The following is a 12,250-nucleotide window of genomic DNA, read 5'->3' on the forward strand; positions in this document are numbered from 1 at the left end:
GTAAATAAACAGCCACAGCCAACTCCTGCACTCTCAGTCCTCAATATCATTGCTCAGGGATTAATCCTGCAGATGAAAACACCAGGAGAATGGTTTCCAAGGACGTTGCAATGCGTGTAGGAACTCAATACATGCTATAACTCACAAAGGTGTTTGGATTAAACTTTTGAATGACCCATCATAGATCAAATTAGGATCTGTCCATAATGAAATCCACAATAAATTGTGCAGATTGTGGCTGGAAGTAAAGCCCCCGTCACATTTAACGACTTACCAGCGATCCCGAAAACGATGCGACCTGATAAGGATCGCTGGTAAGTCGCTGGTGAGATGTCACACAGTCAGACCTTACCAACGATGCATGAACGATGAGCAACCTGTATAAGAGGTCATTGTTAGGTGTCAAACACAGCGATGCATCCTGCCCAGCAGGACATCACCTTTGAAGAAAATGGTCCGGACCATTCGGCAACGACCGGCGACCTCACAGCAGGGGCCTGATCGCTGGTAGGTGTCACAGATAACGAGATCGCGAGATCGCTGGCAAGATCGTTACTGCGTCACAGAAACGGTGACGCAGCAACAATCTCGTTAGCGATCTCGTTGTGTGACGGGACCTAAACACTAAGGAATCTAAAGGCTGCTTTACACGTTACAATTGATCGTGCGATCGCACCCACCCCCATCGTTTGTGCGGCACAGGCAATTTGTTGCCCGTGTCGCACAATGCTGTAACCCCCGTCACACATACTTACCTTCCAAACGACCTCACTGTGGGCGGCGAACATCCTCTTCCTGAAGGGGGAGGGACGTTCGGCGTCACAGCAACGTCACACAGCGGCCAGCCAATAGAAGCGAAGGGGCGGAGATGAGTGGGACGTAAACATCCCGCCCACCTCCTTCCTTCCGTATTGCCGGCAGCCGCAGGTAAGCTGCAGTTCATCGTTCCCGGTGTGTCACACGGAGCGATGTGTGCTGCCTCGGGTACGATGAACAACAGGACGTGCGATTTTTAGAAAATGGACGACGTGTCAGCGATGAACGAGAAGGTGAGTATTTCTGCTCGTTCATAGCTGTCACACGCTATGATATCACTTACGATGCCGGATGTGCGTCACTTACGAAGTGACCCCGCCGACATCTTGTTAGATATATCGTAGCGTGTAAAACCCGCTTAAGACTCTACCTTCATGTACAATGTAGGGCGGCCACATATCCATAAGGGCCATCGGCCGATGAATGCAATCTTTACTCGCCAAGTCTGGGCTGACTCTTAGGAGACTTCTGCCTAAACCTCTCCAATCAAATCCAAATGAAGGATAAATTGGAAGAAGAAAAACAAAACACTGCATGGCAAAAAGTAACAGAAACTGGATCCGATTTGTTATATGCAACTATACATGTGACTTCATTTGGGATTTAAGACTATATTTTTATGCTTTGCGCCAAATTTATTATGGCCCCAATTCATCAAAAGCTGGATCACAAAGCTTTGACTTTCAACATTTTTGCACCTCTCTGATGGCGAGTGGAGCTGGGTGTGACCAGGCGTGGCAACCTCGCCCACCAAATTCATCACAAGCTGTGGCATTCCTTTCACTGGAGTAAGATTTATGGAGAGGCATTCACATGAAAAACGCCGGTTCTGATGAATCGGGGCCTGTGTGTTTTACAAACATTGGCTTGACCAAGGGATGGAGAACGGTGTGGCCTAAATCATGATGCCAGGCAACAAAAAAGAGAATTTTGTTTACTTACCGTAAATTCTTTTTCTTATAGTTCCGACATGGGAGACCCAGACCATGGGTGTATAGCTTCTGCCTCCGGAGGACACACAAAGTACTACACTAAAAGTGTAGCTCCTCCCTCCGAGCACATACACCCCCTGGATGACAAATCTAGCCAGTTTAGTGCAAAAGCTGAAGGAGGACATCCACCCACAAGTAGAGATAGAGTAAAAACCGAAATAACCGGAACCTCTGTCTACAACAACAGCCGGTGAAAACACACGGAACAAGAACTGCCAACAGGCAACAGGGAGGGTGCTGGGTCTCCCATGTCGGAACTATAAGAAAAAGAATTTACGGTAAGTAAACAAAATTCTCTTTTTCTTTATCGTTCCTTATGGGAGACCCAGACCATGGGACGTTCCAAAGCAGTCCATGGGTGGGAAATAAACAAACTGAGAAGTAGGCAAAACCTAACTTCACAAATGGGCGACAGCCGCCTGAAGGATGCGTCTGCCCAAGCTCGCATCTGCCGAAGCATGAGCATGCACTTGGTAGTGCTTCGAAAAGGTGCGCAGACTAGACCAAGTGGCAGCCTGACAGACCTGCTGAGCCGTAGCCTGGTGCCTGAAAGTCCAAGAGGCACCGACAGCTCTGGTCGAGTGCGCCTTAATCCCCGGCGGTGGAGGCACCTGAGAACATTGGTAGGCATCGGATATGGCCGACCTAATCCAACGAGCTAGGGTCGGTTTAGAAGCCGAGAGACCCTTGCGCCGACCTGTGGTTAGCACAAAAAGAGAGGTGCACATAGATCCGGAGCGCCCGCACCAGATATAAAGTATGCAACGCTTTCTCAAAGCGATGCACAGGGGCCGGACAAAGGGAAGGCAATGAAATGTCCTGGTTAAGGTGGAAAGAGGAAACCACCTTAGGGAGAAAGTCCGGAGTCGGACGGAGAACCACCTTGTCCTGGTGAAAAACCAAAAAGGGTGACTCCGAAGAGAGCGCAGCCAAATCAGAGACTCTCCTGAGAGAAGTTATGGCCACCAGAAAGACCACTTTCTGCGAAAGTCGAAACAAAGAAACCTCCCTAAGCGGCTCAAAGGGGGGTTTCTGTAAGGCCGGGAGGACCAGATTAAGGTCCCAGGGATCCAAAGGCCGCCGGTAAGGAGGAATGATGTGAGATGCGCCCTGCATGAAGGTGCGCACCTGGGCCAGTCGGGCGATACGCCGCTGGAACAACACTGACAGAGCCGAGACCTGTCCCTTGAGGGAATTGAGGGATAGTCCTAGCTGTAGACCGGACTGTAGAAAGGACAGGATGGTCGGCAAAGAAAACGGCCAAGGAACATGGTCGGAAGAGCGACACCAGGACAGGAAAATTCTCCAAGTCCTGTGGTAAATCCTGGCCGAGGAAGACTTCCGAGCCTGAGTCATAGTGGAGATGACCTCGGAAGGAATGCCTGAAGCCGTCAGGATCCAGGACTCAAGAGCCACGCCGTCAATCTGAGAGCCGCAGAATTCTGGCAGAAAAACGGACCTTGAGAGAGAAGGTCTGGGCGGTCCGGGAGATGCCACGGCACCTCTACGGACAGACGGAGCAGGTCTGGGTACCAAGCTCGCCTGGGCCAGTCTGGAGCAATGATTATGACCCGACGGCCCTCCATTCTGATCTTGCGCAGGACTCTGGGCAAGAGAGCTAGAGGGGGAAACACGTAGGCCAGACGGAACTGGGACCAATCCTGAACCAGCGCGTCCGCTGCCAAGGCCTGAGGATCGTGGGAGCGAGCCACGTAAACCGGGACCTTGTTGTTGTGCCGGGAAACCATTAGATCCACTTCTGGAGTGCCCCACTTGCGGCAGATTGACCGGAACACTGCCGGATGCAGGGCCCACTCGCCGCTGTCCACGGTTTGACGGCTGAGATTATCTGCCTCCCAGTTTTCTACGCCTGGGATGTGGACTGCGGATATGGTGGACTTGGAGTCCTCCGTCCACTGAAGGATACCTTGAACTTCCAACAATGCTAGGCGGCTGCGAGTCCCGCCCTGGCTTGAAAGGCTACGAGAGCTAGGAGCACAGCTCTGATTTCCAGCACATTGATCGAGAGGGCTGATTCGGACGGAGTCCAAGTGCCCTGTGCTCGATGGTGGAGAAATACTGCTCCCCAGCCGGAGAGACTGGCATCCGTGGTGAGGATCACCCAGGACGGGGTCAGGAAGGAGCGTCCCTGAGACAGAGAGAGGGGCCGAAGCCACCACTGAAGAGAGCTCCTGGTCTGTGGCGACAGAGCCACCAGCCTGTGCAAGGAAGAGGTCCGCTTGTCCCAAAAGCGGAGAATGTCCAACTGCAGAGGACGCAGATGGAACTGGGCAAAGGGAACCGCTTCCATTGACGCCACCATCTGACCCAGCACCTGCATGAGGTGCCTGATGGAATGACGGCGGGGCTTCAACAGAGAACGCACCGCCAGGTGAAGGGACTGCTGTTTGACTAAGGGCAGCTTCACAAGTGCCGGCAGAGTCTCGAATTGCATCCCTAGGTACGTAAGACTCTGGGTCGGGGTCAGAGTGGACTTGGGCAGATTGACAAGCCACCCGAATTGAACAAGCGTGGCGAGAGTGAGCGAGACACTCCGCTGACAGTCTGCACGGGATGAAGCCTTGACTAGAAGGTCGTCCAGGTAAGGAATCACTGCCAACCCCTGGAGGTGCAGAACCGCAACCACTGCTGCCATGACCTTGGTGAATACACGAGGGGCCGTGGCTAACCCGAAGGGGAGAGCCACGAATTGGAAATGTTCCTCTCCGATTGCAAAACGTAGCCAACGCTGGTGTGAAACTGCAATTGGTACATGCAGATAGGCATCTCTGATGTCGATGGATGCTAGAAAATCTCCTTGGGTCATTGAGGCAATGACCGATCGCAGAGATTCCATGCGAAAGTGCCGCACCTGAACATGCTTGCTGAGAAGCTTGAGGTCCAGGATGGGCCGGAAGGAACCGTCCTTCTTGGGGACTAGGAAGAGGTTTGAGCAGAAACCTCTGAACCGTTCCCGGGCGGGAACCGATACAATTACTCCGTTGGCCTGCAAGGATGCCACGGCCTGAGAGAAGGCGGCGGCTTTGGAGCAGGGGGGAGTGGACAGAAAAAATCTGTTTGGCGGGCTGGAAGAAAATTCTATCCTGTAGCCGTGGGAGATGATATCCCGCACCCACTGATCGGAGACGTGTTGAAACCACACGTCGCCAAAGTGGGAGAGCCTGCCACCAACCAAGGACGTTGCTGGCGCAGCCAGATAGTCAAGAGGAGGCTGCCTTAGTGGCAGCGGCTCCTCCGTTTTTCTGAGGACGCGGCTTCGTGCGCCAGCTGGGTTTTCGATCCTTGGCTGAGTTAGTGGACGAGGCTGAGGGCTTAGAGGATGACCAGTTAGAGGAACGAAACCTCGACTGGTTTCTGCCCTGGACAGGTTACCTGGTTTTAGTTTGTGGCAAGGAAGTACTCTTCCCGCCAGTAGCTTCCCTAATAATTTCATCCAGTTGTTCACCGAACAGCCGGGACCCAGCAAAGGGGAGCCCAGCAAGGTACTTCTTGGAAGAAGCGTCTGCTTTCCACTCTCGAAGCCACAAGATCCTGCGGATCGCGAGGGAATTAACGGAAGCCACCGCCGTGCGGTGAGAAGCCTCCAGAATGGCAGACATGGCATAGGATGAAAAAGCCGAAGCCTGGGAAGTTAAGGCAACCATTTCGGGCATAGAGTCCCTGGCGAGGGAATGTATCTCCGCCAGAGAAGCAGAGACTGCCTTAAGAGCCCACACTGCTGCAAAAGACGGGGAGAACGAGGCCCATGCCGCCTCATATACAGATTTGGCCAGAAGGTCAACCTGGCGGTCAGTGGGATCCTTAAGTGAGGTGCCATCGGCCACAGATACAACTGTCCGGGCTGAGATTCTAGACACTGGAGGATCTACCTTTGGTGAATGAGCCCACTCCTTGACCACTTCTGGTGGAAAGGGAAAACGGTCATCAGAACTACGCTTTGGAAAGCGTTTGTCAGGACAGGCCCTGGGCTTGGTCACAGTGGCCTGAAAACTGGACTCCTTGCTCTCTTAGGTGAGGTAAACTGGTGTTTTTCTACCAGAGAGGCTTGTTCCTCTGACACTGGTGGATTGAGGTCCAGTACGGAATTAATGGACGCAATCAAGTCACTAACATCCGCATCACCTTCAGATAGATCAATGGGGTCATAGAGGTAGCGTCCGAGCCCACAGTAAAGGCATCCTCCTCGCCCTGCAATTCAGCTCGTGAATCAGAGCCGTGGGACGAGGAAGTAGAAGAGTCCCTGCATCTCCGTTTAGGAGGACGGGGTCCGGGAACAGATAAAAAATCCTCTGTGAGCTCTGCAGAGCGAGTCGGAGCAGCAGAGGCGCCCTGAGAAGGGGGCTGATGCATGCTCAGCAGAGTCCGGGACAGCTGTCCCATGGAGTCGGCAAAGGACTGGGAGATAGCTTTAGAAAACGATGGTACCCAAGCCGGGGGTTCAGCCACCGGGGCTGGAGCAGCCGGAGGGACCCCTGGGGCACCATGGCACCACCATGTTAGAGCAGGCATCACAATGTGGATATGTGCTCGGTTCAGGCAGTATGAGCTGACATGCAGTGCATATAGAGTAAAGCCTTGCTCCTAGTGAGAGACATGCTGCTGAGGTGGAGGTTCTGCAGTAAAGAACACACTCCTTCAGAATGACCCCCAGAGAGTGTACAAGAAAGTCCACAACCAGAGGTTGTGGCTTACCAGACCGCTTTTTGTGTGCCCTCCGGATTCCACAGCTTGGACCCCCAGACAGATGCAGTAGCTGCAGCAGCCAGCGCCGATCAGTGTGTGAACACTGATAAAATGGCGCTGGAGTGAGGAGGGGGGGCGGGGTTTAGTCCAAGAGCGGGAACCGGAGGGCCAAGGAGAAATACAGGGGAGGGAAACATCTCCTCAGAGAGGAGTGTCCTCCCCTGAGCTGACCGGCCGGTGGGCGGCGCCGCACTGTTCCCCTGCATGACTGACATGCAGGGGCAGTGAAAACGAAACTAGGCCGCATCCGAAGCCGGGGCCTAGATTTTCCCATGCGGCCGACGAGCAGGCACCCTCGGCGCGGTTCTCAGGAAAAAAACAGAGAACCGGCCGGAAATCACAGCAAAGTGAAATAACACACTCTCCCCACAATAAATGTACAAGGGACCCCTCAATAACGTCTCAATACTTAGCTTATGAGACGCAGGGCAAGGTCCCTGAGGGGTGAGCGCTCCGTCCGGCAGGATCCTGAAAGGGCTGCGGATGGAGACCGGTCTCCTGCAAAGCAGTGAGAACCGTGATGGCTCCCACTTCAAGCCAGAGCCTCAGGGGATGGTGAAGGAGCGCGGCATGTGTAGGCTCCAGCCTTGTAAAATCAACCTTAACAGCACCGCCGACACAGTGGGGTGAGAAGGGACATGCCGGGAGTCCAGATTGGACCCGCTTTTCTTCCAAATCTTTGAAATCAAAAATCAAAAATCAGATGAGAATGCATGTGTGTGTGTGACCTCCTGAACACAAAGCATTGAACTGGCTAGATTTGTCATCCAGGGGGTGTATATGCTCGGAGGGAGGAGCTACACTTTTAGTGTAGTACTTTGTGTGTCCTCCGGAGGCAGAAGCTATACACCCATGGTCTGGGTCTCCCATAAGGAACGATAAAGAAATTGTCAATTGTGGACCAAAGTAAGCCACCTAACAAATAGTAAAAACTGAGACTAAACATAAAGGTTAGCAAACATTAGACACTGATGATATTGGGATATTTTAAGTCTACGCAAGAGATTGGCATAGTTGCAGTCAACTATTCCATTCACCTTCTTAGAAGAAAACAGAATTGAGAGCTGCCGGATGAAATTAGTTGACATGTGACCACATATATAATAGCCAAATCACAAGCAGGCAGTCACATGACCGTACCCTCGCACTGAACACCAGGCAATTGCCATGGTGTGGATGTCACACACGGTCACGATTTGGCAGCCTGCAGTTATAGAGTGAGAGCTGCGTTTGCTTCTGAGCCTTCCTATAATACACATAACAGGTCTTGTCCATGAGCGGTAACCGATACTGCAGCTGATCCCCAATGGGACGGAGGTGCAATAGGAGAGACCCTGTATGGGCAATAGTGGCGCTGTTTCTATTACAGATAAAAGCTGACCCTTTAGAATTCTATTTAGGTTGGAGCTACACGGCGACTTAGGTCGTGACAAAGCTTGTGTGGCTGGAGACCTCTACATAATATGCTGCTACATCACAACAAAGAGCAGGTGAATTGACAAGGAACAGTGACAAGCAAGTCGCAAAAAGTCTCAGCTCTAATTGTTTGTACAATTGTGGTACATTGTCAATCGCAACGTGTCTTCACTCACCTGCATTATCAGGAATCTGTGAGCAGGTTTTTGCTATGTAATCTGAGGACAGCATGCTGTAGGGGATAGAACCCCGAATCCAACGATGTGTCAAATGCTGTTTACATTGAGTGTTTTATCACTAGGACATTATCATTGCTGTGACTAACTGGCTCAAGCCATGTTGTCCGACTGCACCCTCTTGTTATGAGCAGCTCACAGTCTATAGCATTGTATATAGAGAGCCTGGTGTGGGTGGGGCAGCTTTTTCATCCCTGCTGCATTGATAAATCTAAAACTTTAGATGAAGACATTAAAGAAAAGACAAGTGTAATAGGGTCTGATCTGTGAGCAAAGCAGTAATGCTGAATTCACTGAGTGTTCCCCTGGAGGGTGTTGTGTACCCACAACCTAGGAATACGCTCGGAGGTATGGCTGCTGCAGCCCCTGGGACAGCGGAAATGGATTGCAGGGAAAGAAGGGTTAAATATCTGGGCTGCCTATGGACAAGATGCACAGGATGTGAAGAGGACAAGCCAAGTAAGTACATACCAATAGTTTATTGCATATATGCATTTCGAAGTATAAACGTTCTTCCGGACAAAAGAGAGTAACAGTTCTTGTCCTGAAGAAGAAATGTTATACTTTGAGATGTATAGACACAAACTACTTTGCTTCTACTTACCCGGCTTGTCCCCTTCCCATCCTGTACATTTTGTCCATCTACAGCGCAAATATTTAACCCTTCATTTCCTGACAACCAAATCTAAAACTTTGAGTCAGAAGAGCTGCACCCAGTAAACTAAGTGATAAATCGTTTGATTCAGGGTCTTTGTCCCTACATCATGCTGCTCTCAGATGAGATCAAAAACCTGCTGACAGATTCCCTTGCATTATACAGCGATCTTCGTCCACACAAGTGTTGCAGCTAAGGTAGCCGTCTGGCCGCATTATGAATGCAGATAAGACTTATACGGAATATTTTCACCATTATATTTTTTGAGGAAAAAGTGACAACCCAATCCCCACACTCGAGTAGCCCCAAGGGTGCAGTCATGCTCTGCACACCACAGCGGGGGCCTTGGACCTGACTCCAGTGCCGCGCACCACAGCGGGGGCCTTGGACCTGACTCCAGTGCCGCGCACCACAGCGGGGGCCTTGGACCTGACTCCAGTGCCGCGCACCACAGCGGGGGCCTTGGACCTGACTCCAGTGCCGCGCACCACAGCGGGGGCCTTGCACCTGACTCCAGTGCCGCGCACCACAGCGGGGGCCTTGCACCTGACTCCAGTGCCGCGCACCACAGCGGGGGCCTTGCACCTGACTCCAGTGCCGCGCACCACAGCGGGGGCCTTGCACCTGACTCCAGTGCCGCGCACCACAGCGGGGGCCTTGCACCTGACTCCAGTGCCGCGCACCACAGCGGGGGCCTTGCACCTGACTCCAGTGCCGCGCACCACAGCGGGGGCCTTGCACCTGACTCCAGTGCCGCGCACCACAGCGGGGGCCTTGGACCTGACTCCAGTGCCGCGCACCACAGCGGGGGCCTTGGACCTGACTCCAGTGCCGCGCACCACAGCGGGGGCCTTGGACCTGACTCCAGTGCCGCGCACCACAGCGGGGGCCTTGGACCTGACTCCAGTGCCGCGCACCACAGCGGGGGCCTTGGACCTGACTCCAGTGCCGCGCACCACAGCGGGGGCCTTGGACCTGACTCCAGTGCCGCGCACCACAGCGGGGGCCTTGGACCTGACTCCAGTGCCGCGCACCACAGCGGGGGCCTTGGACCTGACTCCAGTGCCGCGCACCACAGCGGGGGCCTTGGACCTGACTCCAGTGCCGCGCACCACAGCGGGGGCCTTGGACCTGACACCAGTGCCGCGCACCACAGCGGGGGCCTTGGACCTGACACCAGTGCCGTGCACCACAGCGGGGGCCTTGGACCTGACACAAGTGCTGCGCACCACAGTGGTGACCCCAGACCTGACACCAGTGCTACCCCCTCCACTTACTCTTATTTAGGGGCTGGGTCAGCTCGGCCCCGATGTCCGCCTCCAGACTGTCTGTGTTCTTCAGCTCCACGGGGACGAATAATGATGTATCCAGCCGCTTGCCATTATCACTGGAGAACGTCCTGTACAGGCACCGTGTCCTCCACCACCCGGTCACCGAGCTGGGGACACCATTCCCGCGGTGAACAGGAGGCTGCAGGCTCCGTTTAGATACCTGCAGGCAGCACCAAGCCAAGGAAGACGCTCGCTTCATGTACATTGCGGCGAGGCCACATAGACAAGACTAGAGAATCCGCCCGGCATTACAGGCAGTCTAGCATCCCTGCCCGCAAGTGCACAGCGTGAGCAGCATGATTGTCCGGGCGCAGGGTAATGACGAGTGTCACAGCGAGAAGAGAACAGGCATGACAACGAGGCGCAGCCTGATGACATCACTGGAAAGCTCCGGCACCTAGAAGGGGAAACCTTCACAAAGAGCGGAGGCATGATGACGTCAGATAAAAGGCCCCCAACACCTAGGTGACTCGGATAAAGCCTGCGTGGCATTGACGGTTCAGGAAGTCGAATATGAACTGCTGCTGCTGGAACAAGAGGGAGTCAAAACGGAAGACATAGATAACGGAGAAAAAAAAAGTGTAAAAGAAAATGGAGGAGGTGTCTGTAGCAACCCGTCACGTCTCATTTTCTAATCCACCTTATAGCGACTGTTCACACTTTTGGTATTATCCATCCGGTTTCTGCTTGGTTCTAACTGTGGAGCTTGCTGCACTTTACTATACTGTACCAATAAACAGTGGCGTTTCCATAGTAACCACTTCTATCTTCCATTTTTAAAGTTGGGTTTAAGGGGTTTTTAAGTGAAAACAAATTCCATCCTATACCCAGGATAGATGATAACATGCTGACTGGTGGGGGCCTGGCCTCTGGGGTCTGTACCGTTCAGGGAAACCTTTATCTCCAGTCCAAAATGGAGCAGCAGTGCTCAAACTGGACCAGCGCTCCATTCATCCTCTACTGGGAACCGGATACAGCAGAGTGCGGCGCTCAGAAACCCCACAGGCAATGAATGGGGCACGGGTAGAGCACGTGAACTGCTGCTAACTGAGCGGGTATCAGCGGCTGGACGACCACACATCAATAAGCGATCACTAGCGATGAGTGAGCGCTACCATGCTCAGGTGCTCGGTACTCGTAACAAGCGCGACTCAAGTACCCAACTATAATGGAAGTCAGTGGGGAACTCAAGCAATTTTCTGAAAGGTTTCCCTGAAAAATGCTTGAGTCCCCTATTGACTTCCATTATACTTGGGTACTTGAGTGGCCCCCACCCGAGAGTCCAACTGCTCATTATGAGTACCTGAGTATGGTAATGCTCGCTCACCACTAGAGGTGATGAAAACAATTTTTGTTTATTTTTTATTGTTTTCCCTAGGGAAGGTGAACCTCATCACTACAATGCAATGTAATAGTGCAGTGTATTGAAAAATTACCTCCTCTGAGACAAATTCTAAATATGGCAGACACAGCTCTTCATTAGCTCCCCTACTGCCCCTTTCTTGGCTGCCATGAAAATGCCATCAGCATCTAGTAATCTCGTTATGGGGGGGCGATAGGCATCCGCCTCCACAATTTCCAAACTGTTAAATGCAATTGAAAGCAGGTTGCAATGACATAAGACATGTCGTTGAGATAACCAGGTATTTTTTTGAAGATAAAGGATGCAAACAATTGTCCATCCACTCACTAACACCACTGTCCAGAGAGTCAATGCTGAAAATTTTGAGGAGGAGTGGAAACCTCTTTATCGGATTTTGGAAGCCCATAAAAACTGGGGTAATCTGAAAATCAGGAATCAAATGTTTCCTGAATTTAACATTTAGAATTCCCAAACTGACACCTTCATCTAAGAGAGGGGAAAGACTAATTTTTGGGCTGCCTTCCGGTAGTAAATCAGAATGATATTCTTGCCAGATAACCGTTCAAGGGCTGCAGATGCATGGCCAAGAAGGGTACTTCTCTTGGGGAATTGCTTTCTCCCAGCCTACTACACAAACCTATTCCAGCTGCTTCATGGCTGGACAGTAAGGGCTTCTT

The 12,250-nt window shown here is 52.3% G+C and overlaps 1 protein-coding gene across 1 annotated transcript in view; it reads right to left on the reverse strand.

The window, feature by feature from the left end:
- Nucleotides 1-10,552, reverse strand: part of SUPV3L1 (Suv3 like RNA helicase) — a 91,383-nt gene extending 80,831 nt beyond the window's left edge. The window contains exon 1 of the mRNA XM_075352386.1: nucleotides 10,157-10,552. Coding sequence (XP_075208501.1) covers nucleotides 10,157-10,415 — 259 coding nt within the window. The 5' untranslated portion in view covers nucleotides 10,416-10,552. The remainder of the gene's footprint in view (nucleotides 1-10,156) is intronic.
- Nucleotides 10,553-12,250: the final 1,698 nt, after the last annotated feature.

This window comes from Anomaloglossus baeobatrachus, chromosome 5 (genome assembly GCF_048569485.1).
Source record: "Anomaloglossus baeobatrachus isolate aAnoBae1 chromosome 5, aAnoBae1.hap1, whole genome shotgun sequence".
NCBI lineage: Eukaryota > Metazoa > Chordata > Amphibia > Anura > Aromobatidae > Anomaloglossus > Anomaloglossus baeobatrachus.